The following is a 27861-nucleotide window of genomic DNA, read 5'->3' as shown; positions in this document are numbered from 1 at the left end:
ACAAACAGCACAATGTGAATAAGATATGCATATTAAATAGTTAATTGAAATATGACTTTTGTTGAATCTGTATCTGAATCTGTAGTATCCGTGAGGTTGCAGGTTCGATCCCTGGCCTCACTCGGTGAGTTAAGGATCCAGCGTTGCCGTGAGCTCTGGTGTAGTTTACAGATGTGGCTCAGATCTGACATGGCTGTGTCTGTGGTATAGGCAAGCAGTTACAGCTCCCATATGACCCCTAGCCTGGGAACCTCCATATGCCGTGGGTGAGGCCCTAAAAAGACCAAAAAAAAGAAATATGACTTTCGTAATTTTGATAATTATATGATTCTTTTTTAAAACATAATATGGTTCTTAATTACGAGAGCTTATTTAATCAAGCACTAACTCTAGGTGTTGCTGCGAAGGAATTGTAATAGATGCAATTAACATCTATAATGAGTTGACTGTATGTAAAGGAGATCATCCTTAATAATCTAGGTGGATCTGATGCTATCCATTGAAATGCCTTAAGAGCAGAACTGAAATTTCCCTGAGGGAGAAGAAATTCCTCTTGTGAACTTCAGGGGTAGCAAGAGTTTCCCCCGCATTTCCTGATGACCTGCCCTGCCAGCCCCTATAACCATAAGTCAACTCCTTGTAATAAATAGCTCTATCTATCTATCTATCTATCTATCTATCCATCCATCTATATACTGCTTCTATTTCTCTGCTAGAACCCTGACCTATCTCTTTTCCAAGTATAAGTCAGGGCCCAAGCCCAAATCCCAGTGGACATATATAAAGACTCATGTTAGGTCCCTTCTCCCCACTCTTCTCCCTTGTCCCATATGTACTTGCCTTAAGGAAAAGCCACACGATATCTTGTCATTTTTCAATTGTATTTATTTTTCCGGCACCTGAAAATTTTGTCCAAAGTATCAGCTATTACCGAGTACCACATGCACTGCTTTTCAATTGCACAAGAAAGACGCTGGGAGCAAATCCTCCTTGCCAGGAAAATGTTTATTTTGTAGTACACAGAATATAAAGGAATGCACTTTTAAAATTTTTGCTAGGAGATTCAGCATCATAATGAACCCCACAGAAGTTGTCTTAGTCTGGATGCTTCCAGAAACAACCTTAGATACGCACTTAGGTGTAAGTATTTGGGAGAGGTGATCTCCATAAAGACCAGAAGGGGTGGAGGGAAATGAAAGGACAGGGAAGGGAAGGGAACGCATAAAGGGTGTGTTATCACTTTACCACTAGGGGCAACTTGCTCTTCATCTCTCTGGGGAGCTCAGCAGGCAGTGAGAATGCATCCTTCAGAATAATCTCACCAGAATGGTGAGGGAACTGGAGTGTTGATACACCAACTCTGTTCAGAAACTGGTGGAGGGCTACTTCCCACAAGGGGTTGATTTTCATGTACTTCAGTCCTACTGTACAAGGTCAAGTGTCAGAGGCAGCCTTTTAGCACCTGGAGGTCAGGCTTGAGAGTGCTACAATCCCAAAGCAAGGGAGATAATGGGTGGAATGATGACAGTGTCTGCTAGAGGTATTTACATTTATTTGATCCAAGGTATCTAATCCATATCACTTATGATGATGTGTGAGAAAAAACCTGCCTCCTTAGTGGATTACAAATGACTTCTCTCCCCTAACATTAAATTATTTTCATCAATTTCCACTAAAAAGATATCTTTAACAAACATAATGGTGGACGTCTTGTAAAGTCTTTGACAATAACACTACGTTTACAGCCAAAAATGCCATTTATTTCACTATATTCTTGAAGAAGATTGGGGGATTTCTTCAATTGTCCAAAATGCAGTTCATTGCAGAATACAACACAGTTTCTCTAGACAGCTCAGAATATTTATAGCTGTTAAAGCAAAAACAAATATTTCATTACAATGCTTAATTTGTGGCTTGCTCTGGCTTTGATGGAAATATCTCCTCTCTCCAACGTTTGACCCCTGGGCTTTGAAAGTTACTCCAAGAAGCAATGGCTATGATTTAGGTCCTGAAGGCAGCTTCCAATGCTTGAGCTTTCTCTGTGATGTTCTTCTGAAAGGGCATCATGAATTCATCAAAATCCACCTCGTAGGTGAACTTCTCCCGGCGCAGCTCCCTCTTCCTGATCAGCTCGGCCGTGGTGGCTTCGGGGCTCCAGATCTTAAATAAATAACCACATCACCCAGTGGGTGTGAGTATGACTGCCAAGAAACATGCCAGTATTCAGGCAACTTTCAATATGGTTAATTTAAAACTATCAAAGTTACTTCTAAATCTATTTTACTGTTGATCTCATACATTATTGATTAAGCAGGCATGGCTATTTTTTTCATTTAAAAATTTTTTTCATTAATAATTTATTTACAATGTCGTTCCAATTTCTGCTGTATAGCAAAGTGATCAAGTCATACACACACACACACATTCTTTTTCTCATATTATCTTCCACCATGTTCTATTACAAGTGGTAATTAGATAGAGTTCCCTGTGCTATCAGCAGGTCCTCACTGCTTATCCACTCTACATGTAATAGTTTGAATTTACTAACCCCAACTCCCAGTCCATCCCACTCCCTCTCAAGCATCACTGTTTCTGATGGTGACTATTTGGACAACTGAAATGCATTTCAGTTACCTCTCTGATGACCTTCGCATCAGCCGCTGTTCACTGAGGATGTCAAGACAAGGAAGCAGTGGAATTAACCGATAATTTGAGTTGACTACCTTTGTGTCTTATGGGGAAGTCAAAATTATTTTCATAGTAAAGGGCAGAAGGATCTGGTGGTCTCTTATTCAGCATGGTTTGATGGGCACTGGGAAGACCACTCTTATTCTCCAAACATGTCTTCACCTCTTTAATTGTAGATGTTTTAGGAGGAAATTGAATAAATCCAGTCTTGCTTGGTATGAAACTCCCAGATGAGATAGTGGTAATGCGTACAAAGAGGAAGGATTGGGCTCTAAGAAATACCCAGAAAAGTATCTATAGAACTTGGTGACTTCATGGTGGTAGGGAAGGGCATTGACCAAAGAAGGCTTCAATTGTTCAAGGAAAATTAAAATATCAATACAGAAAATAATAACATCATTAGTTCCCTTCATAACTCAGGGAAAATGAATCTGACTAGTATGCATGAGGACGCAGGTTTGATCCCTGGCCTCGCTCAGTGGGTTAAGGATCCAGCATTGCCATGAGCTGTGGTGTAGGTTGCAGACGTGACTTGGATCTGGTGTCGCCTGTGGCTGTGGTGTAGGCCAGCAGCTACAGATCCAAATAGACCCCTAGGCTGGAAACCTCCATATGCTGTGGGTGAGGCACTAAAAGAGAAAAAGAAAAAAAGACAAGAAAATAATAACACCAGATACTGGAAGCTAAACAAGTTGAACCTACTTCATTGGAAAATGTAGGACCTGGAAAAAGGACACTTTCAAATTATTACCATGAAAGATAAGCTTTGAACATTTGTTTGGGTGCTCTGTATAAAAAAAGATTTGAAAAATGACATTATGAGTTTAGACCATTTTATGATCTTTCTAAAGTACTTACCCTCCGCGGAATAAATGTGATATCTACTTTCTTGGTATAACCACTGGTAATCAATGAATTGAGATAAACCACATTATCCTTATGCATCTTCTTTTCCTGCACTACAGTTGGTATGGTATAAATTGATGAAAGTCGTTCCTGGAAACAAGACCAAAAAAAAAAAATGTATGTCAATTGCAAAAACCTATATATGCTTTCTTTTTTTTTACTTTAATGATTTTTAATTTTTCCATCGTAGTTGGTTTACCGTGTTATGTTAATTTTTTACTGTACAGCAAAGTGGCCCAGTCACACACACACACACACACACATATTCTTTTTCTCACACCATCCTCCATCATGCTCTATCACAAGTGATTAGATATAGTTCCCAGTGCTATACAGCAGGATTTCATTGCTTATCCATCCCCAGATTTGCTTCTACGAACCTCAGATTCCCAGTCCATCCATATATATGCTTTCTAATGTTATTTGTTGTTCTACATGTTATTCTGAAGTCAGAAAAAAAGAAAACTTAAAAATGCTACTATTCAAATTATAATTTGAAGTGAAATAGAATATTATTATAACTTTGGGTAGGGAAAGGTCATTAGTTTTCCTTGTTTAACTCAGTTAATATCAGTGACATATCACAAGAGTCATCAAGGTATCCATCCTTGACCTGTGGCCATTATTAATTAGAAGGATGTATTCCTACTACAGTGATAATGGTGCATGTATTAGGAGCTTTAGCTGATCCATCCTCCTTCACCTCTGGCCATCTTTTACCTTTTTCCTCCATGCTTATTACTCTCTACTGCCTGCCTATCATCCCTTACCTTACCTTCCTACCACATACATTTCTCTAACCCTTTCCAATTTGATGATGTTAAAGCTTTTCCTTTTTGAATTTCACCCCCTATCCTGTGTCAGCCAAGCATCTCCAGGGATCCATCTGCTTCCCTAAAAGAAGCTTCCAGTCTAGAAATGTACTGAGAACTTTCTGCTAGTGACAAAGTCTTGATGTCTCAGAAATCTCCATAAACCACAACTTCAATCTTCTGCTGATAATTTAGAGGCCCTTAAACCAATTCCAGATTATCAGGAATGATTTGGCACCTTTAAAACCCTCTAGATTCATTCTGCAAGATATCCAGGTTGAATGTTCCAGGGTTCAGTAGTAAATATTAAAATTCCTTTTGGGTGGTGGTGGTGTTAAGATGGATTGTGAACGATTATGAAACCAAAATGAAGGAATATCATGCTTTATTTCATTCCTCATAAGCGTTCCCTTCTTTCCTATTCAAGCCATCTCAGCAAATCTGTATAATTTAGGACCAAGTACATATATATTCAACACTAGTTTGTTTTTTTTTCCCCCAACATTCTAACGGTATTTGGCTGAATCAACTTGGTTTTTGTGTAGATTCTGTTAGCAATGAACACTTTTTTTTTTTTTTTTTTTAGTAAAGCTGCTTTTTTTTAGTTTTTTTTTTTTTTTTTACTTTATATTATTTTTTTATTTTATTTTTTCCACTGTACAGCATGGGGATCCAGTTACACATACATGTATACATATTTTTTTCTCCCATTGTCATGCCGCGATATAAGTATATAGACATAGTTCTCAGTGCTACACAGCAGGATCTCATTGTAAATCCATCCCAAGAGCAACAGTTTGCATCCGTTAACCCCAAGGTCCCAATCCATCCCACTCCCTCCCCCTCCCCCTGGGCAAGCACAAGTCTATTCTCCAAGTCCATGATTTTCTTTTCTGTGGAAAGGTTCATTTGTGCCATGTATTAGATTCCAGATATAAGTGATATCATATGGTATCTGTCTTTCTCTTTTTGACTTATTTCACTCAGTATGAGAGTCTGTAGTTCCATCCATGTTGCTGCAAATGGCATTATTTTGTTCTTATTATGGCTGAGTAATATTCTATTGTGTATATATACCACATCTTCCGAATCCAATCATTTGTTGATGGACATTTGGGTTTTTTCCATGTCTTGGCTATTGTGAATAGAGCTGCAATGAACATGTGGGTCATGTGTCTTTTTTAAGGAAAGTTTTGTGCCAATATATGCCCAGGAGTGGGATTGCTGGATCATATGGTAGTTCTATGTACAGATTTCTAAGGTACCTCCATACTGTTCTCCATAGTGGCTGTACCAGCTTACATTCCCACCAACAGTGCAGGAGGGTTCCCTTTTCTCCACACCCCCTCCAGCACTTGTTATTTGTGGACCTATTAACGATGGCCATTCTGACTGGTGTGAGGTGGTATCTCATGGTAGTTTTGATTTGCATTTCTCTAATAATCAGGGATGTTGAGCATTTTTTCATGGGCTTTGTTGGCCATCTCTACCTCTTCCTTGGAAAAATGTCTATTCAGGTCTTTTGCCCATTTTTCCATTGGGTTGTTGGCTTTTTTGCTGTTCAGTTGTAGTAAGTTGCTTGTATATTCTAGAGATTAAGCCCTTGTCTGTTGCATCATTTGAAATTATTTTCTCCCATTCTGTAATTGTCTTTTTGTTTTCTTTTTGGTTTCTTTTGCTTTGTGGTTTGATTAGGTCCCATTGGTTTATTTTTGCTTTTATTTCTGTTGTTTTGGGAGACTGACCTGAGAAAATATTCATAAGGTTGATATCAGAGAATGTTTTGCCTATATTCTCTTCCAGGAGTTGGATGGTATCTTGTCTTATATTTAAGTCTTTAAGCCATTTTGAGTATATTTTTATGCATGCTGTGAGGGTGTGTTCTAATTTCATTGATCTACATGTAGCTGTCCAGATTTCCCAGCAATTCTTGCTGAATAGACTTTCTTTTTCCCATTTTATGTTCTTGCCTCCTTTGTCAAAGATTACTTGACCATAGGTGTCAGGGTTTATTTCTGGGTTCTCTATTCTGTTCCATCGGCCTGTCTGTTTTGGTACCAGTACCACACTCTCTTGATGACTGTGGCTTTGTAATATTGCTTGAAGTCTGGAAGAGTTATGCCTCCTACTTGGTTTTTGTTTCTCAGGATTGCTTTGGCGATTCCGGGTCTTTTGTTGTTCCATATAAATTTTTGGATTGTTCGTTCTAATTCTGTGAATTTTTTTTTTCTTTTCAGGGCTGCACCCATGGCATGGGGTGGTTCCCAGGCTAGGGGACAAGTTGGAGCTACAGCTGCTGGGCTACACCACAGCCACAGCAATGCCAGATCCAAGCCATGTATGCAGTATACACCACAGCTTATGGCAACGCCAGATCTTTAACCCACTGAGCAGGCCCAGGGATCAAACTCACGACCTCATGGTTCCTAGTTGGATTATTTTCCACTGCACCATGATGGGAACTTCAATGAACACTTTTTAGACTCTTCAATAATAGGAAATTTCTTGCTAGATATTTCTTTAAAAGTATTGCCTAATGGTGCTGAAAACATGGACTACCTACTAATTGCCTATGTCCTGCAACAATGTGTAGATGGTGCCACAGCCTCACCAGTTACTAACAGAAGGTTAATCATTTTTCATACCTCTTCCTTCTTAATCTCAGGGCCTTCAGTCTTCACTTTAAGCGATGGCTTGCCTTTTGGTTTTTGGTTTTCTGCTGGTTTGGGCAAGTTATCCATCTTTTCTTTAATCAAACCAATTACTCTATAGTCAGCATAAGCCTTTGCAACATCCATGGCACTATGCCCTGTTTAAAATATAAGTTCAGAGTTTCATTAAACAGATTAACAATAAACCATGTAGCCAAATCTCAGCATGTAAGCCCTAAGCATGTGGGAACTAAGAGTGATACTGAAGCAAAGGGTATGTGTAAAGTCACATCACTGGCTCAGACACTTCTCTAAGGTGGCCCCAGCCATAAGATCTCAGCATTAAAAGTGACATTTACCAGCCAGCAAAACCATTTCTTCTTGTTAATTATTTTGAGTATGTTTCTTAAAAACTTCATATTTAAGAAATATGTTTCTTAAAAATCCTCATATTTTGAATATGAAATATCAGTAGATTACATTTTGACTAGCTGAGTGCTAGTTTTCTTCCCACAGTAGGCACATTCCTCTATGTGTGACAATTTTACATTGTCCTCCCCTTTTAGTGCTCCAAGGAGGTGTATTCAAAAAGGCTTGGGAAAGCTGGAGGTCACAAGTGCTCTATGCAAATGGCTGGGTATTATCGATAGGGATAGTTATGCAGGTAGTTGTAGAAGTCCCAGGAGGGGACCATGGATTAAGAGGGGAACCTAGAGAAATTTGAGAGACCACTGTACATTAATAATCACTCAAGAAAGGCATCAGAATGTCTTGGAATGAAGCAGACTTGCTTAACTATAGAACCATTAATAAAAGCACGAGATATGCCTCAGATCATTAAGTGAAAGATGAAATGAGGCCTGCATTCAAGTTCAGCAAGATAATAATCCTTAGGACCAAGGACAGGAATTTAAGGGAAATACGACATTCCAAAGGAGGAGACCCTCATTATATGGAAACCTGAGATGATTCAACATATTTTAGCAATGTCACCACCCTTCTGCTGATTTGAATAAGCACCAGGACAGTCCTAGTTTGACCTCATAGACTCAAATACTCTCTTACCCGATAAGAAGGAGGAGTTACTGATGTGAGCCTGACTTGATGTATGCTTGAAGAACGAGGAAGAAGGCGGTCTTCTTCCCCTCCCCACTTTCCCTGGATTATGAAAATATAGCCCATCTAATCCTCAGGGCAGCGCCTCCTCTCCTGCCTACTTGCATCTTTCACAAGCGTCCTATCTTAATGAATCTATTTCCTGCCTATTGCTTTGTCTCTCACTGAATTCCTTCTGCACTGAAACACAAAGATCCTGAGCTCCAGTAAGTCCAGACACCAGGTGAGTGATTCCAATTTAAAACAAAACAAAACAAAACATGGGTCCAAGCCTCAATCTGGTTTTTGGCGTGATAAGTCAGAGGTGTTTCAGTTTCATTACGACACCTGTAACATCCTCAGGCAGGCCTAACACAATACTACCTGTGATTCAGAGGCAGCCTGAAGCAGCCAGAGGTACTAACACTCCTTCAGATCAAAAAGAAGCAATGGGTTCTATTCTAAGAAAATAACACCTCCATTTATTCACCTGGGATATTTATGACATAAGGTAGGCTTCCCATTTTCTTTCTAGAAAGAGCCTCAATTCAGGAATGACTCTGTCCAGCTTTAGAAGGAATCCAAAATCTGCAAGGGGCTTCCAACTATGTCAGCAATTAGGGATTGACAGTTCAACAGTGTGATAACTCAAGATGTGATCTGCAGACTGGAGTCAGGCCACAAACTAATGGTTATGGGCCACAGGAAAATAAGTATGGAAATTAAAAGTAAGTGTTGACATTTTAATAGGAATTCGATAAAATTTTTTTATCATTTCAATCCAATGATAAAAAAGTTTGGGCTAATAGTTTATGGTTTTTTTTTCTCTTCATTTTTCCAATAAATCTGTATTTTACAAAGGTGTCAGTCCACAATGGGTTGCCAACTAAAGATCCAGTTCTTTAACACCAATGATTTGAAAAGCAACAGTATATAAAACAACGTCCCATCACATTAAACCTGGTTTGTTTTTGCATCAGTAAGTCAAGGGAAAATGTAGTCCTATAAGAACAGATTCAGGAGGAGTTTGGAATCTAACATAAATCCTTCTCTTCTAACCCCAAGTATCCATAATGAGAACACATACCTTTTCTATTCTCCAGCTGGAATTTAGCACCAATATCAAGTAGGTATTTTACAGTATCCAGGCTACAGCTCTCAATGGCTCTACTCAAGGGAGTTGAGTTGTTGATCGAAAGGGCATCTACCACAGCTCCAGATTTAACAAGAAGCTCAGCAATATCTTGCTGGCCGGCATGGCATGCAAAATGAAGTGGCGTCCAGAGAAAATTGTCTGTTGCATTAACGTTAGCCCTATGAAATGAAATAGATGCACATGCAAAAAACTTGGCTTATCCTTAGCACTGGAGGCTGAAAATGTTAAGTTTTCACAGTTTTATCAAATTGTTCAACTGTAAACCAAGGAAGCTGTGAGTCAAGTTAAACTCCTTGCCATGATTTCTCTTGACCCAGATTTTGCATAGGACTTTTCTGATACGACAGTCTTAACTTTCTTTGTGTATATATATTTTTTGCTTAGTTTAAAAGGTGCTTAGATACTAGGGGTTATAACTTTTGCAAAGGTTAACCTCAGCGAAAATTATAAAACCAGATCCAATGAAAGATCAAAGCTGGCAGGAAATAGAAAAGTTATATTATTTCATTTTGTATCTAATCGGTATGTTATGAATTTATAAATGCACCTTCATTATTAAAATTCTAAGCTTTATAATGTTTTATTTAAAAATGCAGTCCTATTTAAACATTGACTGCCCAAAAGTTCAAATTGTCATTAGTTGCTTTATACTCCCTCTCAATAGTAAACATATTTAAGTCCTTCTTTGACTTTAAACATTATACTAATAATAACAATAATACCTTTATTAAGTCTATAATTACTGGTATACTAAGTGCTTTACATATTACAACTCATTTAATCTTCAACAAGTTCTGTGATCTGAGTTCTGTTAGAGGCCTGGTATTAAAATGAGAAAACTAGGACACTAAAATGTTAAGAAACTTACCCCAGGTTATTTATAAAAAAATGGTAAAAAGAAAGAAACAAACCTGAGAAATTGCTTTAGTTTAAAAAGTAGAAGTTCCCATTGTGGCTCAGCAGTAACGAACCCATCTATTATCCATGAGGATGTAGGTTCGATCCTTGGCCTCACTCAGTGGGTTAGGTATCTGGCATTGTCATGAGCTATGGTACAAGTCGCAGATGCAGCTTGGATCCTGCTGTGGCTGTGGCTGTGGCTGTGGTGTAGGTTGGCAGCTGTAGCTCCGATTCACCCCCTAGCCTGGGAACTTCCATATGCTGCACATTTGCACCCCCCCCCCCACCAAAAAAAAGGTAAAATAAAATGTTATGCTCTGGTATTTTAAAGATATTTAGAAATGAACCAAGGAAAAGGGAATTAAACATGTGCTTAGTCATTTTGGCCATCACCCCATTTGTTGGAATTTGTTAGGATCCCCACCAAAAAAAAAAAAAAAAAAAGAGGCAGATTTAAAAATGACTCCATGTAAAATGAATATGTTCTAAAGATCATCTCTACAACATTGCAATTAGAGTTAATGATGTTGCACCTTACACTTAACATTGGTTAAAAGGGGAGTTCCCATCCTAGCTCAGGGGAAACAAATCTGACTAGCATCCGTGAGGACACAGGTTCAATCCCTGGCCTCTTTCAGTGGGTTAAGAATCCAGCATTTCGGTGAGCTGTGGTATAGGTGGCAGACACAGCTTGGATCCTGCGTTGCTATGGCTGTGGCTGTGGTGTAGGCCAGCCACTACAGCTTTGATTTGACCCCTAGCCTGGGAACCTCCATATGCCTTTTAAACCCTAATTTAAAAAAAAAAGAAATTTGTTAAGAGGGTAGACCTCATGCTACCTGTTCTTACAACAAAAATTTTTTTTTTCATGCATCAGATCATCATGTTGTACACCTTAAGTATGTTATATGTTAATAATATCTCAATAAAGCTGGAAAAAAGAAAATAATCCTTAATTTTAAATAAAATAAAAAGGAGTTCTCTGGTGGCCTAGCAGTTGAGGATCTGGCATCCTCACTGTTGTGGTTCCAGTTCCATCCCTGGTACAGGAACTTCTGTAGGCTGTGGGCATGGCCAAAGAAATAAATTAAATAAAATAAAATGCAACTCCACATCATCTAAGTAAAGCACTGAGACCAAATTAAATTGTCTTGGGAGGCCAGGGATACCTAATTAGATGGCTTCATCCATTCTCAAGAGTGAAAACTCCTTGGCTTCACTTTGTGTATAGCTGTTATTGGCAAATTGTGTTTGTGTACACATGCTCCATTCTAAGATCTATCTGTAAACTAGACTTCAGGAATAAAGGCCCCTCCCCTTTTTTCTTTTTTCTTTTTCATTTTCTTTCTACCTCCGCACCTGCAGCATATGGAATTTCTCTGGCTAGGGGCTGAATTAGAGCTGCAGCTGTGGGCCAATGCCACAGCCACAGCAAAACAGGATCCAAGCCACATCTGTAGTCTATGCAGCAGCTCAGGGCAATAGGGGATCCTTAATCCACTGAGTGAGGCCAGGGATCCAACCTGCATCCTCGAGAACACTATTTCCAGTTCTTAACTTGCGGAGCCACAAGGAGAACTCCTGAAGCCCTATATCGTGTTACTTAAATTCTAGGGTTAAACTATCTTAGCCTTCCTTTCACTTCCTTGAAATGTGAAGGTTCCTGAAAATTGAAACCTCACTCAACCAAAAGACATACCCCTTTTCCAGAAGAAACTTGACCACATCGATGTTTCCACTTGCGCATGCAGTCATGAGCGGTGTCTTGTAATAATTATCCTTCATATCCACAGGTATTCCAGATTCAAACGCCTTTTTCAGAGAAGCCAGGTCTCCCGCCTTGGTGATAAAATTAATGTTTGAAAATGCCTTCCCTGGATCATCAATGTACCATGCAGAGTCATCCTGAATGGGATGTTCTGGGGGATGATCTCGGTTAAAACGATTGCAGTCTGTCACGTTCTGGTAGGTTTCGATCATGTAATACGGCAGCCCTCCGTCACTCCGGCGTGGAAACACGTGGTCGGGAATGATGCAGATTGGGAGAGGTAAAACCAACTTGCCTTTTTTGGCTCTTTTGGCCATCCCTTTTTTCTTTCTCTTAAGCCCAAAGGATCCCAAGACATATGACTTGCTTAAATACTTGGTTCCTTTAAAGAAATCGTTAATATTGACCCCTCCGCCCCGGACTTTTTCGTGAAGTTGCGCTATGACAGCCAGCTGTTCCGAGTCCACAAAATCTTGCCTCTCCTCCAGCGCCAGGACAAAGTCTTCCTTGGTGACTGTCCCATCGCCCCTGTCCACAAACGAAAAGGCTTCCCGAAGGAAAGTCTCATGTTCTACTGACCAGTCGTGAAGCCGCAGGTACAATTGTGGATTTGGATTTTTGGCTCCCGGTCGGGCCAGTTTATTAGCGATTCGCTCCGCCTGCTGTATTTCTTTGCTGGCTGCCCTGAAACCGCCTTCCTTAGCCAAAGCCCTGGGAGTTTTATGATCCAAATTCTTCCATTTCAGGTCACATCCTAAAACAGGAAGCATCGTGATAATGCTAATAAGGCATCTGCATGGTTCCACAAATGACATTTATCCAACGGTTTTATTTCGAATCAGAAGTTGGCCCCCAAATTATCTGTATGTAGAGGTGAGTACATTTAGCTATTATAATTACAAAATTCAGCTGGGTTTTTTTTTTTTTTTTTTTTTTTTTTCCTGTGAGCTTCACTTTTGTGAATTCTGAGGGAGATCTTTTTCCAATTTATGTTATCTGTCCCCAAAGGATTAGGACATTAATCCCTATAGATATTTGAAACAAACATCGTATTGGAATACTTGCTAAAAAGGCTTCATGCCAAGCAGGAAAGAGTGCAGGTGACATTTGAATTTGGAAATAAGCTGGATTCAAACTGCTTAAGTATGACTTAAGGAACTCAGAAAAACCTCTGCTTCTTTCAAACGATTATGACTGTAAATCTGTGTACAATCTTAAACTATGTTTTTATGTGTATTTTCCATGAAATTAATGCAATTTATATTGACCTCCTCTTTTGCAGTAAGGTCATGTGAACAATCAGAGGAAAAAGTAATTTGCTCATCAAATCTGAAAGAATTCCAGTATAATAGCTATGCAATTAGGCATTAAACTCATTTTTCTTTTGGTCTCTTACTTAAAATGATGAGATCAACATTATATGTATGTATTCTCCAAATAAATAAACTTTAGAATGCATCAGGGAGGCTGCTTAATGCCATCAAGAAGGCTATGTTGTCTGAAATAACTGTCTTGAAAAGCTAAAAACCCATTATAAGTCGGACTATGAAGATATTCTTTCTAACATTCTGAATTTAGAAGGCTCTTCTGTTGCTTTGCCAACATCACATAATCAAAAAATATTCTCTAGCAATCACTATCTCTAGCAAAGAAAATGTAAAGGCAGCTGCATGTAAAAATAAAACATGCCCCCCTACATTTTACAGCTTTATTCTTTGTCAAAAAGAAAATTAATTACCAATGTTTTTCAGTATGAATACTGCCTCTGGCATTGTCAAAAATTAAAATTTTATACAAAGGCTGATCATTTTACTAGTGAAAGAAAAACTCCAAAAGAATATTGAGACAATAAAGATTCTAAAATGTTTATATTGGACAGTTTGAAGAATAGTAACTTATTGGGAAGGAGACCTGAAATTGTATGTATAGTATAATTCAATACTGTAATTCACAGATATTTTGAGTATTCTGGGTTTTTGTTTTGTTTTGGCCATACCCTCGACATGTGGAAGTTCGTGGTCAGGGATCAAAGCCTCACTACAGTAGTAACCGGAGCCTCAGCAATGACAACGCTGGGTTCTTAACTATCAGGCCACAAGGAACCCCTGATTACATGCCATACGCCATGGGTGAGACCCCCCCCCAAAAAAAAGAAACAAACAAAAAGATCAGGGGCAAAAGAGAATATAGTGAGGAAGACAGTGCAATGTGGGGAAGAATCCAGCCTTCACATTTAAGAAAAGAAACTACACCCAGGGAGTTTACTCAGATATGAGCATTTCATGGCTAATGGTTTCTTCCTGCTCTGATTGCCTTTGACCTAAGATTCTAAAGGCAGAAGTGTTGCTGATAACGCTTCTGATATGGAATTGGGCCACCCACACAGGATCTGGTGAAGTGGTTATACTTCCAAACAGGCCACAGAACTCAGAACATTTTCAGCCTCTTGTTTCAGAAAACACAGTCTAGCCTTATGGGTCTGCCAGAAGGATGAATTTTTTTTCTGTATCAGTAGGCAAGGCCTTTGGCCAGGTCTGGCCCTTTACTTCTCAGTTTGCTTTCTCTGACTTTATCCTATTTATAAAGGGTAGAGTATATGTTAGAGGATGTTTGTCCCAGTAAAAGTCAGCGTGTTAAAGATGAAGAAGCTTGTCTCAGTCTGGGCAGATCTTTAGTTTTTACAAATACACAATGTTAAAAATGAAATGTCAGAATAAACTGCTGATAGTGACAGATTTGAAAATAAGACTGACGAAATAGTTGATGAGGGCAAAAACTACTTTTGATATATTTTCCTTAATCTACTTTTTATTTTGGGGTGGGGGAAAAGAATATGAGCCTTGAATAAGTAAAAAAAGCCAACATGGATCAGTTATTTCACTCTTAGTTATTCAGGCACATTAGTCTTATGTATATTGTTAGTGGTTGCAGTTAAGTTGCACTAAGTAAGTAAGTTGCACTAAGTAAGTAAGTTGCGCTAAGGGTCTCAGTGACTTCAAAAATTCTGTGCCTCAGCAGGTTAAGAACCCAACTAGTATCCATGAGGATGCAGGTTCGATCCCTGGCCCTGCTCAGCAGGTTAAAGGATCCGGCATTGCAGGGAGCTGCGGTGTAGGTTGCAGATGTGGCTCAGATCTGGCATGGCTGTGGCTGTGGCTGTAGCATAGGCTGGCAGCTGCAGCTCTGATTCAACCCCTAGCCTGGGAACTTCCATATGCCATAGGCGTGGCCATAAAAAAAAAAAAAATTCTGTGCCTGTGTAGAAGATAGAAAAATAAAAGCACTTTCTCTGCTCTATTATAGAGTTGTTGAATAAGTTTTGCCTATTTCGTATAAACTGGAAAGAAAAAATTCACTACCATGAAGTTTAGCAGTTTCCTCACTATCAAATAGTTAATAACTCTATACATGCAATCAACATGTAATTAACACCAAATTGATCCAACTCTTTAAACTTAATTGTCTAATATTACTATTTAAAGGAATACATTAAACTACATGTAACATAGTTTATATTCCTCAATTATTAGTTACTTAAGAATGAGAGGAAAATCTAAAATAATAAATATTACTTAAATTTCAAATGTTCCATCACAATTTTCACTTTATTTTATGATTCTCTACAAAATATTTCCCCCATAATTTAAAATTATCCAGAAAATTTATCTTTGCACATGACATGATAGTATATTTTTTAAAAACAAAACAATTAAGAATTCAGACCAAAAAGATGTGGTTTCCAGTATTTGTCCTGTTAAAAAAAGACTGATATTAACAATATTAATATCTAAAGATAGATATCAACTTTTTAAAAAAAAGAATTTAATAACTATAAGCATCTTAATGATTGATTAACATAAAAAATCCTCTTTAGGTTTTTAATAATAACCTAAAAATACTTAGGAAATGAATTTTTATCCCTTTCAAGGCCAGATTCATGATTTAAGAAGATGGAGTAAGAAAAAAAGTTTTGGAATTCCCATTGTGGCTCAGCAGGTTAAGAACCCAACATAGTGTCCATGAGGATACAGGTTCAATCCCTGTCCTCGCTCAGTGGGTTAAGGATCCAGCATTGCCACAAGCTGTGGTGGAGGCTGCAGATGCTGCTCGGATATGGCTTTGCTGTGGCTGTGGTGTCAGCCAAGAGCTGCAGCTTTGATTTGACCCCTAGCCTGGGAACTTCCCAGGCATGTTTAGCCATAAAAAGAAAAAGAAAAAATATTTAATTTTCTTTCTACATATATGTCTGAGACAAGCAACTGATAAGTGACAGACTCAAATTCTCTGCTCACTTACCACATGGGAAAAATCATAAGTTCTTTAGGCATAAAATTGGTTGACCATTTTACCTCGCTGAGCTATATATTTACAGCAGTCTGCAAAACCACCCATGGCAGCATAATGAAGCGGTGTGTTGCCATTCATTGCAATCAGCCCCATGTCTCCATCATAGGCAAAAAGAAGCTTCAGTATCTGTAAAATAAATAATAGACATGTAGAGGAATAGGAATGTATATTTACTGAATGAAGACTATCACCTGACCTGTGCTATCCAGTGTGTTGGGGTTTTTTTATTTTATTTTTTTTTCTTTTGGCCATGCCCAAGGCATGTGGAAATTCCCAGGCCAGGGATGGAACCAACACAACAGCAGTAACTCGAGCTGCTGCAGAGACAATGCCAGGTCCTTAACCTACCACACCACAAGGGAACTCCCAATGTGTTGATTTAAATTAAATTGAAATGAATTAAATTGAAAACAAATTTTAAAATTCAGTTCATTTCACTATTTCAAGTACTCAAAAGCCACATGTATACCGTATTGTACCATTAATGTACAGCACAGATATAGAGCATTTTCATCATTGCCAGAAGTTCTGTCAACCAACCTTGATCTAGGAGTTCCCACTGTTGTGCAGGGGTTAAGGGTCTGTCTTGGGTCGCTGCTGTGGTTTGGGTGTAATCCCTGGCCTGGGAACTTCCGCATGCAATGGGAAAGGGCCCCCCTCACCCCATCAAAAAAAAAAAAAGTTGATCTAGAGTATAAAAAACTCTATACTCAGTTGAGACATGACCATTTTGATAAATTTAGGTAATTTTAGAATGCATCAGACTATGGCAAATATCATTAGGGGAGCAAATTCTTTACCAAACAGATGTGACTTCTATTATGATGCATACTTTTATTGCAGGAAAAGAGATCAATGCTAAAAACAAACATAATTATGTTAAAAGAGAAAACTCGATAAGGAAATTTTAGATAATTCAGAATTTTAAAAAATAGGATAGCATTGATTTCTATTTTGTTTCTGCAATATCACTGTACCTATGAACTATCCTTTGCTATGTCCAGATAATTAGAATACGTAGAGTGAAAGATGGAGGAGAGTTAGCAGACACACACAAACATCAGAAGATTATTAATAAGAGTATATTGGCACTGTTCTCCCCACAATTAGATCATGCCATATTTTGAAGATTCTAACATGTAATGGAGCCGTAAAGTATAGTATCCCAGTTGACCAAACTTTTAAGTTTCCATAATTAAGAATATAGAAAAACTTTTTTTTTTTTTTTTTTTTTTTTTTTTTTTTTTTTTTTTTGTTGGCTTTTTAGGGCTACACCTGTGGCATATGGAGCTTCTGAAGGTAAGGGTCGAATCAGAGCTGTAGCCACTGGCCTACACCACAGCCATAACAACGCCAAATCCAAGTCATGTCTGTGACCTACACCACAGCTTACGGCAAAACCAGATTCTTAACCCACTGAGCGAGGCCAGGGATCAAACCTGCATCTTCATGGATTCTAGTCAGATTTGTTTCCACTGAGCCACAATGGGAACGCCATAGAAAAACATTAGTAGTAGTATTAATATTAAAAGAATAAATTAGCAAGCAGATAAAACCGAATAAAGAACTAAAATATTTTTGGCATAAAATATAATTTTAGAATTATTTAGGAAAATCAAGATGGTAACTCAGAAAAATTTTATCAGTGTAGCCTATACAATCTTTAAAAATTTTGAGGAAAAGGGGAGAATATTTTTAGTAACAGATTTTAAAGCAAAGAGTAGATAATTACATCAAAAAAGCCTCCTTTGGCAGCAAAGTGTGCGGCATGATGTCTGTCCTTGTCAAAGGCATTCACTTCACCTCCTCTTTCCAATATCCCTCGAACTAGTTCTATCACTCCCTCTCTTGAGGCTTCCATTAAAGCTGTGCGACCTGTGGACTGGACATGGAACAGACCAGAGGCTGTTTATGCTTGTTATACTAAATAACACATTCAGTGTAAGTAAGGTCTAAATCCATTTGGCCTTAGAGTCACACTGACATGTTCAGTTCTGTGCAGTCTTATTGGTTTCATGTAACAAATAGCGAAAATGTAGCCAGTACAATAAGCCAATGTCCATATGGTAGAATTCTAAAATCAGAGTCAAGGTCACCCCAGATGTTCCTGGGGAAACATCATGCTGAAAAACACAGTTTCCTGCAAAGAAAATAGAGCAAAAAAGGGCGAAAAGAGGGTAAACCATCTGCTAATATTAAGCTACAGGTGTTATCTAATGAGAAGAAAAATCTATTTTTGTTGTCTGGAAATCACAATGAAAAGATAAGAAAACAATAAAATTAGCCAAATGAGAAGAGGGAGTAAAATCACTAAGGGAAACAGTAGAGCTACTTTTTTTCTTTTGAAGAAAATAAATTTTTATTAGGCATCAGTAATATCCTTTCTATTTTCTATAATGATCTTTTAACATATACATAATAAATATCAATTTTCCAAACATAATTAGGAAAGACTGTAGAATCATGGCCATATAAAGATAATGAAAGTATATTATCTTAAAGCATTTTGAACAGAAATTGAACAGTCTATAAGTGAACAGGATAATCTTATCATATTCAAATGAAAAATTACACTAACACAACTCTATAGTTGAAAAAAGGAACATTTATAATCACAGGAAGAGTCATACTGTGTTGATTGCATTTGGATTGGCTCCTTTTTCCAACAATGTCAGGCACACATCTTTAACATCATGTGCTTCTTCGCAAGCTCTAAGGAATATTGGCTTTCCTTCATAGGTACAGTTGTTGACATCTGCGCCATGTTCCAAGGCAATCAGGGTACAGCGATAGTGTCGCTTAGTAGGTAAAATGCAGTAAAACAAAATACCTGTAGAAAAATAGAATCCCCCCAAAATACTTAATAGTCTTTCTGTATTTGAATCAGATTGAAAGGAACAAAGAACAAAATTCATAATTAGCTTGCTGAAGGTAGTAGATCAGAGGCATTTATGCCTTGGTTTTTCCCTCTGCAATCAACCAAAACATCAAGACAACAAACCCAAAAAAGAAATCCAAACTCTGATAAGAGCTAGGAAACAGCCATAACCAAAACATGATAGGACCTGGTGTGGGAAAAATCTGAGCACTGGTATGTGAGCCCCTGCTGACCCTGGGTATTTGGCATCCTGCAAACTATTACCTCAGTGTCCCTTCTTGGAATATGCAGGGGTGTGTGCACCAGAGGACTACTGGTGAGTCCCTGGATCCCCTCTGAAACTTCGGAGTGGTAAAGGAGATGGTATTGAATGAAGAAATGTGCAGACCAGCCATGTTTATAAGGAAGCAGGCTGTCTGTACAATAGCAGTGGAAGACGAAGATGGCAAGAGGCTCTGACATTTTGACACATTTTGCTCCCTGAAGAGAGAAAAATGCTCAATCTCCATATCCAGCACCTGTGATATAAAGACCCTCAAGATAATCCATGTCAAAAATGTACTACAGACCAGGAGTATTGTTATATAATCTTGGAGCAGATTGTTGGTAAGAAAGTCAACTAAATAGCAGTCAAACCCCAAAGTGACTTTCACGCTAAAAAGAGGCTTCATTCAAAGAGGAACAGTAAGTAATAAGAAACCAGCATGTGACAATATGAAAAAAAAATGCACTAAAAGAAAGGTGAAGAAAGGAACCTGATGAAAAATTCTAGACAAAAATTCTATACTGAAAAAACTACCACATGAAAATTACTGAATGACCCATTTCCATAATACAACTTTATCTGAAACAAAAATGCAAAGATAGACCAAACCTAAAAGAAGGACTTCTAGGACAATAAGAGATATCTAGAAGGAAAAGTGAATTTGAGACAGCAGAACTTGGAAAATAAATGGTAGGAAAAAAAATAAAACCACTAAAGAAATGAGAGTTAAACTGGAAACATGAAAAAGGAGAGCAAACATTGCCAAACAATGGTCGGGGACATTGAGGAAAAAAAAAATCCTAGAAAGGTGGAGTATCCACCTTAGTCCCTCAAGTTACCAAATATAACTACTGGTGTGCAAAAAAAAAAAAAAAAAAAAAAAAAAGGAGTTCCCGTCGTGGCGCAGTGGTTAACGAATCCGACTAGGAACCATGAGGTTGCGGGTTCGGTCCCTGCCCTTGCTCAGTGGGTTAACGATCCGGCGTTGCCGTGAGCTGTGGTGTAGGTTGCAGACGCGGCTCGGATCCCGCGTTGCTGTGGCTCTGGCGTAGGCCAGTGGCTACAGCTCCGATTTGACCCCTAGCCTGGGAACCTCCATATGCTGCGGGAGCGGCCCAAAGAAATAGCAAAAAGACAAAAAAAAAAAAAAAAAAAAAAACTACTTTCTATATTGGACTGCTTTTGAGAGCAAAATCCTTTGGGAATCCTAAGTCTAGGATTACTTAAGGCTCTAAAATGTAAAAAAGGAGACGTGTCCTCCTTCATCTTCTGTTCTAGCGAGATTTTATAATGGGTGATTATGACTATGAAAATAATAATCTGGGTCATGTTGAAGGCTTTCTACATTAAAAAAATACAGATTAATTCTAATATTCTTCTCCAATAAAAAAGTTCTCAGAACTGGTTTCCCTAAGAAATAATGTTTTAAAATTATGGAGAGACGGTGTCCTTAGGTATAAGAGTGAGAATCTAGCCTTTTACTACTGCATACCATGAGTAAACTCACTTCTAAAGGTGGAAGGCAATAGGAGTTCCCTTGCAGTGCAGTGGACTAAAAATCCAGTGTTGTCACTGTAGTGGCTGGGGTCTGACCCCTGGCTGGGAACTTCGGCATGCCACTAGTGTGGCCGAAAAAAACAGTTCAAAGGCAAAAAAATCCATTTTATTGGTTTCTGGCTACACAGTGAATTGCATCTGCTGGATAGAATGCTGGGAGTTTTACCTTTTCCTTCGTTATCAACAATAGTCATATCCGCTTTTGCCTTGGCTAGTATTTCCATGGACAATTCATGGCCCAGTTCTGCAGCTCTCATGGCTGGAGTACAGCCCATTCCATCTTGCACATCAGGGTGAGCACCAAGGTTAAGCAGAAAGCTGACCATATCGATGTCATTGGAAACTGAGGCTAAGTGCAGAGCACTGTGTCCATTGATGGGGTCTGTGAAATTGATGAGTTCAGGGTATCCGAGCCTGGTCAGCTTCTCTATCTGCTTCTTGTCTTTGTTCCGAACACACTGAAGAACCTTGTAGATCTGCAAATTCTCAAGTCTCTTATCTGCTAAAGCCATATTTGACCAGCTTCTCAAAAATGTTTTTGTGGGTCAAAGCAAAAACTACAGCAGCAAAAAGTAAAGGAAAAACACCTCGAGGTTAATTTTGTCACCTTTACTTTGATTAAAGAAAAATGACATGTTAAGCCTTCCCAAAGAAGAGAGGCTATGATCCTAAGATCATAATTTATTGCAACTAAAACAGAAATTACATATAAATACCAAAATATTCGGCTGGCATAAAGTTTATTCAAAAGCAAATTCCGTCATAAATGCTAGATTTTGCCACACGTTCTTGTTACTATATCTCATTTAACTTCCCTCCATAAACAGCCTTACCATTTACCCATGAAGAAGGTGAAACTCACCAAATTGCCAAGCTCCCCCCATAATGCTGTATACCAGCATGTCCTCCACAGTGTATAGAACACACAGACTTCAGTAGCTAAAAATGGTATAAAGAATATGTAGAACTTTTTATTTTTTTGTCTTTTTAGAGCCACACCCATGGCATCTGGAGGTTCCCAGGCTAGGGGTCAAATCCAAGCTGTGGCTATCAGCCTATGTCACAGCCATAGCAACTTGGGATCCCAGCCACATCTGCGATCTATACCGTAGCTCAGAGCAAGGCCAGATCCTTAACCCACTGAGTGAGACCGGGTATTGAACCCCCATCCTCATGCATACTGGTCAGATTCATTTCTGCTGAGTCATGGGGGAACTCCAAGAATATGTAGAATTTTGAGGTGCTCATTATAAACAGGAATCTATTGGGCTCTGTGAAATGACAAAGATATGACAGATGATTCCTATATCATCCTTCGTGGGGATGAAGTAGGGAAATGGTTGATAGACAAGTAAATTTTCATAAATAATCCCAATGTTAAGTCGCAATGACTATTCTAAAAGGTGCCTCTGGAACCTCTTGTTCCCTCTGCCTGGAGTGCTCTTTGCTCAAATTCCCATGGGTTGGCATTCTCAGTACTCAAACTGCAGCCAGCATATTAACATCACCCTTTTGTTGTATCTTCTTCACAATGAAATGAAATGATGCATCTATATATGTATATAAAACATTTCTAGAGATCTGTAGACACAGATATATCCAATTTCTGTGTTGTGGGACTGCCCCACTAGTAAACAGTCTCGGCAGAACTTTATTTCTCTGTTCCCCAATCTGTAGTTGTTAGAATTCGCCCTCTGCTGCATCATTATTTATACCAAAGAGTTGGATAAACCTGGACAGGGCACCTACCTAATTGCTACCTCTGTCTCTTCATCTATGAAATGGGGATAAGAATAGTGCATACTTCACGGGTTGTGTGAAGCAGAAACGAGATCAGCTTTGTAAAGTTTTTACCCCAGTGTTTCAACACAGGCTTGCCATGAACAAATCAAAGATCTGTGGGTTTCAGCTTACATACAAGCCCCGGTTTACATTTCGTCCCGTTCAATTTTAAGTCCAGAAAAATCTAGAAGGGAGGATGGGAAAGATGTAATATCAAGACCAAGGTGTCAAGCTCACCTCTTAGTCTCCGGGATGATCAGGAGCCGCGGATGTCCGGGCCCCGAAGCACCTCGGCCGCGGGGGGCCGGTTCTGGTCCTCGGCCGCCAAGCGAGGGCCCCAGCGGAGACCTCGGGCTCGCGGAGCCCGGCTTGGGGGCCTAGTCGTGAATGGTGTCCCCCGGGGCAAAGCGGGCGAGCAGGCGCGTGAGGCAGCAGGGAGGGGTGTGTGCGTGTCCATGGGCCCCGGATCGTCGAGGGCGAGCGCTCTGCCAGGTGAGCGGAGGGGGCGGGGTGGGAACCAGCGACACCTGCCCATTGTGAGCTTCGGCCACGCAAGCAAGGCTTGGCTGCCAGGGCAACCGCCCAGGTGAGCGGCGGTCCGGGCGCTGCGGAGCAGGGCGGGGCTGGGCGGGGTTTGTCTCCAGGCCTGGTAGCCCGAACTTGGTGTGCCCACTGCTGGGGTCTCCAGGAGTCCTCCCTTCTTTCGTCCTCTTCTCCCGCTTCCTGCCTTTATAACTTAATCAGAAATAACTTAATTAGAAAAGTAAAGTCCATATAGTACTGATTAATATTAAACAGCAAAGTTAAATGAAAATACAATAAATCATACAATTAAATGAAAAAAGTGAATCGAGTTATCAGAGACGATTGCTGCAGATGCTTGTAAATTTTCTTATAGGTCACAGCAATTTTATTTATATATATTAGGAGGTATATATGCTTAAAATATGTATACACAAATGAGAGAAACTATATCATGGAGATAATGTTATTTCGGGGCCTATAAATGTGCCCTAACATCCCTACACCCTGAACACATACACGCTTTTTTGGAGGCAAATTCGGAAAGCTTTTATTTGTTTGCGTGAATGTAAAACATCGTGTTCTTTAAAATAGTATGTAATAGCTTCTAATTAAAAAGCAGTAGTTCCTCACCCCATCCTGGTCTTTTACGCTTTATTTAAAAATATGAGTAAGGACTCTTCCATGAACAAAGAAGAGTAAACTATATAAATACATGCAACATGTATGAAGAAACAAGGCATAACATGGTTAAAGAGACACTGCCTCTTCTGCTTGTGTTTTCTTCCCTATACTTCGTCTTCCCTTTTCTGTCCTCAGAGTTAACTCCTATTCTGAATTTTGTACTTGCCTTTTTAAAATGTATCACTTTATATGAAAGCATCCCTAAATAATGTGTGTTTAGTATTGCTTGTTTTCAGAATTTTTAAAAATGGTATAGAATGGTGCGTTGTTTTGTTTTCTTTCATCTTATTTTTGAAATATGTATTAGTCGGGATGTTTATTTATAGCTCTTTTGTCTTAACAACTGCAAACTATCCCATTGTATCACCATTCCACACCCTTTTTAAATCAATTCTACTATTGACAAACACTTAAGGTGTCGCCAGTATTTGTTATTGAAAGCAATGCTGTTATGATCATGTCTGTACATGTCTTCAGATTCTTGAGTTCTTTAAGGTATATGCCCAGGAGTGAAATATCTGGGTCATAGGTTACTTAACCTATGTGTTAAGTGTCAAGATAATGTCAACTGGTTTTCCAGCAACTCAGACTCCTGTTAGCAGTGCGTATCTTAGCCAAAACTTGGTTTTGTCACACTTTAAACTTTTTGTCGGAATTCCCGTTGTGGCTCAGCAGAAACGAATCCGACTAGGAACCATGAGGTTTTGGGTTTGATCCCTGGCCTTGCTTAGTGGGTTAAGGATCTGGTGTTGCCATGAGCTGTGGTATAGATCACAGACGTGGCTCAGATCTGGCATTGCTATGGCTGTGGCACAAGCCACCAGCAGCTGTAGCTCCGATTAAACCCCTAGCCTGGGAACCTCCTATGCTACAGGTGCAGCCCTAAAAAGACAAAAGAAAAACAACTTTTTGCCAATCTATTTCATAATTTCATTTTGTATGCTCTTATTAGTCTGATAATTAATTATTAATTATTAGATTGTGTATAGATATTCGAGTGTAATTTTACTGGATGGCTACACTATTAATCCTCACGTACTTACCACACACTTCTCTTAGATGATTTTAAAATCAGAGCACCATTTCTTTTTTTTTAAAATATTTTTAGGGCTACACCTGCGGCATATGAAAGTTCCCAGTCTAGGAGTTGAATCTGAGCTGCAGCTGCTGGCCTACACCACAGCCACAGCAACCCTGGATAGTTAACCCACTGAGTAAGGCCAGGGATCGAAACCAAATCCTCATGGATCCTGGTTGGGTTCATTAGTGCTGAACCACAACAGGAACTCCCAAAGCACCATTTCTTGAATTGTATCTCTCAGTATAGGAAAAGCCTCACATTTGAGTTTGGCTTGTTGAACTAATGGGGTTTGGAAATGAAGAGGAAGTCACTTGGCTTACTTGGGTCTCAGTTTGTAAAATCACAATAATAGGAATGACCCTTGCAAGCCATAAAGAAAGTAGGCTTAACAATGTATAATTTCATCTTGGCCATGGTGGACCAAGGTGGTTGATTCTTCGGGAACGCTTCTGTGGATGAATAGTTCTAACTGTATCACTAGCCATCAATGGATTTTAACAATCCTTTCTTATTTTGGCAGCACTGTTTAACTCTGGAGAAGGTTTCTAAAATTATTTGAGGATCTGATAGATATGGAAAAAAACATACCTAGAAGAAGAGATTAATAATGTATAAACCATGCTTAAATTTATCGGAACTCTTGGCGAAATATTTTGAGTGTAAGTTGGGCAAACATTTGTTAGTTGATTGAGGCCTTGGATATAAACAAAGCAGTCTGATTCGCTCTCTTAACATGGTTTGAGGAAACATTTTCCCCTGAGAGGGTATCTCTTGAGTTTCATAAAAACTCTCTTTGATTTTATGAGCAAGTAACTGAACAGTAGTTTTGCAATAGAAATCCATATTTGATTTTTAACTATTTGTGGCCTAGGGAGATTAGTTATACTGAGTAACTTAAATATACCAGCTTCCTACTAACGAGAGGGCAGGCATAATTAGGGTAAAATTTTATTTTATTTATTTTACTTTATTTTATTTTTTCCTTTTCTTTTTATGGCCTCATGTGCAGCATATTGAAGTTCCTGGGTCAGGGGTCAAGGAAGAATTGTAGCTGCAGCCTATGCCATAGCCACAGCAACTAGGGATCCGAGCCACATCTGTGACCTACACCACAGCTCACGGCAATGCCAGATCCTTAACCCACTGAGTGAGGCCAGGGATCGAACCCATATCCTCACAGAGGCAAGGTCATACACCATGACAGGAACTCCGTAGGGTAAAATAGGAACTCCGTAGGGTAAAATATTAGAAATCCCACAGATTAGTAAATAGATACAACTTTTCCCCACTTTTATGAGATCTCTTAGCCATTTGGCAGTAGAATTGTCAGAACTTGGGCAACACAAAGAAACAAAATGAGAGAAAAGGGCATTTAGTCTTACTGCTTAAAACACCGAATGGAGACATGATGGAGAAGTTTATAGAGTTTTCACTGTCATTGAGGAAGAGATTTTCCTCTACCTTCTAGGTTCTTCTGGATGATCTAAGAATTAAATTGGCATGGGACAGATTAACAGGAGAAAATCAAATAAAAGTTTAACAGTATGTATACAAGGAGAGACCCAGGAGAACTGAGTAACTTGGAAAAATGGATGGAGCCCTCACCTTAAAAGCTATCAAAGCCAAAAGAGGATATCGGGGGCGTGGTTTGGGACTTCAAAGGGGAGTGATTTTGGAGAGAGAGCAGTGAGTGATGGCTTGGAGTGAGATCTTTATTCTCTGCTCAGGAACTGAACCTGAGCAGCCCGGGTGAAAACCAGGAATCTTCACCACTAGACTAGCAAGAGGCTAAAAGTAAAATTGTCCTGATTCTTGCCCGCCCCCCCCCCTTTTTTAGGGCTGCACATGTGGCATATGGAAGTTCCTAGGCCCAGGCTAGGAGTTGAACCAGAGCTACAGCCGCCAGCCTATGCCACAGCCACAGCAATGCAGCATCTGAGCTGCTTCTATGACCTACACCATAGCTCACGGCAATGCCAGATCCTTAACCCACTGAGCAAGGCCTGGGATTGAACCCTAGTCCTTATGGATACTAGTTGGGCTCATCACCACTGAGCCACAACGAGAACTTCCTGATTCTTGCCCCCTGTTGAAAGCAAGAATGTTTCAATGAGGCAAAGACTATAAAAACAGATATAAAATTTATTGTTAGAAACACAATACAACGCATGGGAGAGCACACAGCGAAGTAATCAATTCATCTAATACAGAAGCAAAGCAGTAATACACACCCAAGGGAGGAGTGTGGATGCAGGCATCCTCCTCAGTGAGGACCACGCCAGTGAGATGATTTAAATCACTTATGTAGGACAGTTCTTCTGGGTCTGTTTTCCTTTGGCTGGTTACCCTGTTTTATCTTTCACACCTGACCAGACCCAGGGCCCTCCCTGGTCTGTGTGGGCATCTTTTGGCCAAGATGGATTCCAGAGCAAATGGTTATGGGACAGTTACTAGGACTGATTATGGCTTGGTGTACCATCCCTTTTTGACCCAGAGGGGTCTTTCGGCGCATGTGTAGCTGGGGTCTCCCTGACCCCAAGGACAGGTAGTATGTGACCTCTTGGTCTTTTGCACCAAGCAGGGCTTACCTCCTCTCTGTTCCTGCCATTACCATTGTTTAACATGCCCAAAGAATACAAGTACCAGTTATTTGCCTTCTGCCTGTTTTTATTTCTATCTTGAAGTATAGATAGTTGGCTGGCTGCAAATGTCTATCCTGGAGCCCACCTAAGGAAGGCAATTCACATGGAGATGAAAAAGCAAATACTT

At 39.4% G+C, this 27861-nt stretch overlaps 2 protein-coding genes across 10 annotated transcripts in view; one reads left to right on the top strand and one right to left on the bottom strand.

The window, feature by feature from the left end:
* Positions 1-986: 986 nt before the first annotated feature.
* ANKEF1 (ankyrin repeat and EF-hand domain containing 1) lies at positions 987-23194 on the bottom strand. 8 transcript variants are annotated; one of them, XM_085003091.1, is made up of 10 exons: positions 23043-23194; positions 21190-21580; positions 18940-19153; positions 18056-18205; positions 16326-16449; positions 11908-12730; positions 9240-9466; positions 7052-7215; positions 3547-3684; positions 987-2160 (listed from the first exon to the last, which is right to left on the bottom strand). In XM_085003091.1, exons 3-10 carry the CDS (start codon positions 18949-18951, stop codon positions 2002-2004), a joined length of 1797 nt encoding a protein of 598 aa, XP_084859217.1. In that variant the 5' UTR covers positions 18952-19153; positions 21190-21580; positions 23043-23194; the 3' UTR covers positions 987-2001. The 8 variants fall into 8 exon arrangements, with proteins under 8 accessions (XP_084859217.1, XP_005672754.1, XP_005672755.1 ...); XM_005672697.4 differs by having other exon boundaries at positions 18954-19153; XM_005672698.4 differs by lacking the exon at positions 18056-18205 and having other exon boundaries at positions 18954-19153.
* LOC146395191 (uncharacterized) overlaps positions 23070-27861 on the top strand; it is a 31698-nt gene continuing 26906 nt past the window's right edge. Inside the window, exon 1 of one of the 2 annotated variants that reach the window (XR_014831915.1) lies at positions 23070-23297. Coding sequence is in view for 1 of the 2 variants with exons in the window: in XM_085003098.1 (XP_084859224.1) it covers positions 23075-23297 (223 nt within the window). In the remaining variant the exon portion in view is untranslated. The remainder of the gene's footprint in view (positions 23298-27861) is intronic. The other variant, XM_085003098.1, reaches the window with a different exon arrangement.

The sequence above is a fragment of the Sus scrofa genome, chromosome 17 (genome assembly GCF_054392235.1).
Source record: "Sus scrofa isolate SSC_HxYL_T2T_F1_AM1 chromosome 17, Sscrofa_HxYL_maternal_Yorkshire_Landrace_v2.0, whole genome shotgun sequence".
NCBI lineage: Eukaryota > Metazoa > Chordata > Mammalia > Artiodactyla > Suidae > Sus > Sus scrofa.
This window is presented reverse-complemented; position numbering and strand designations above follow the sequence as displayed.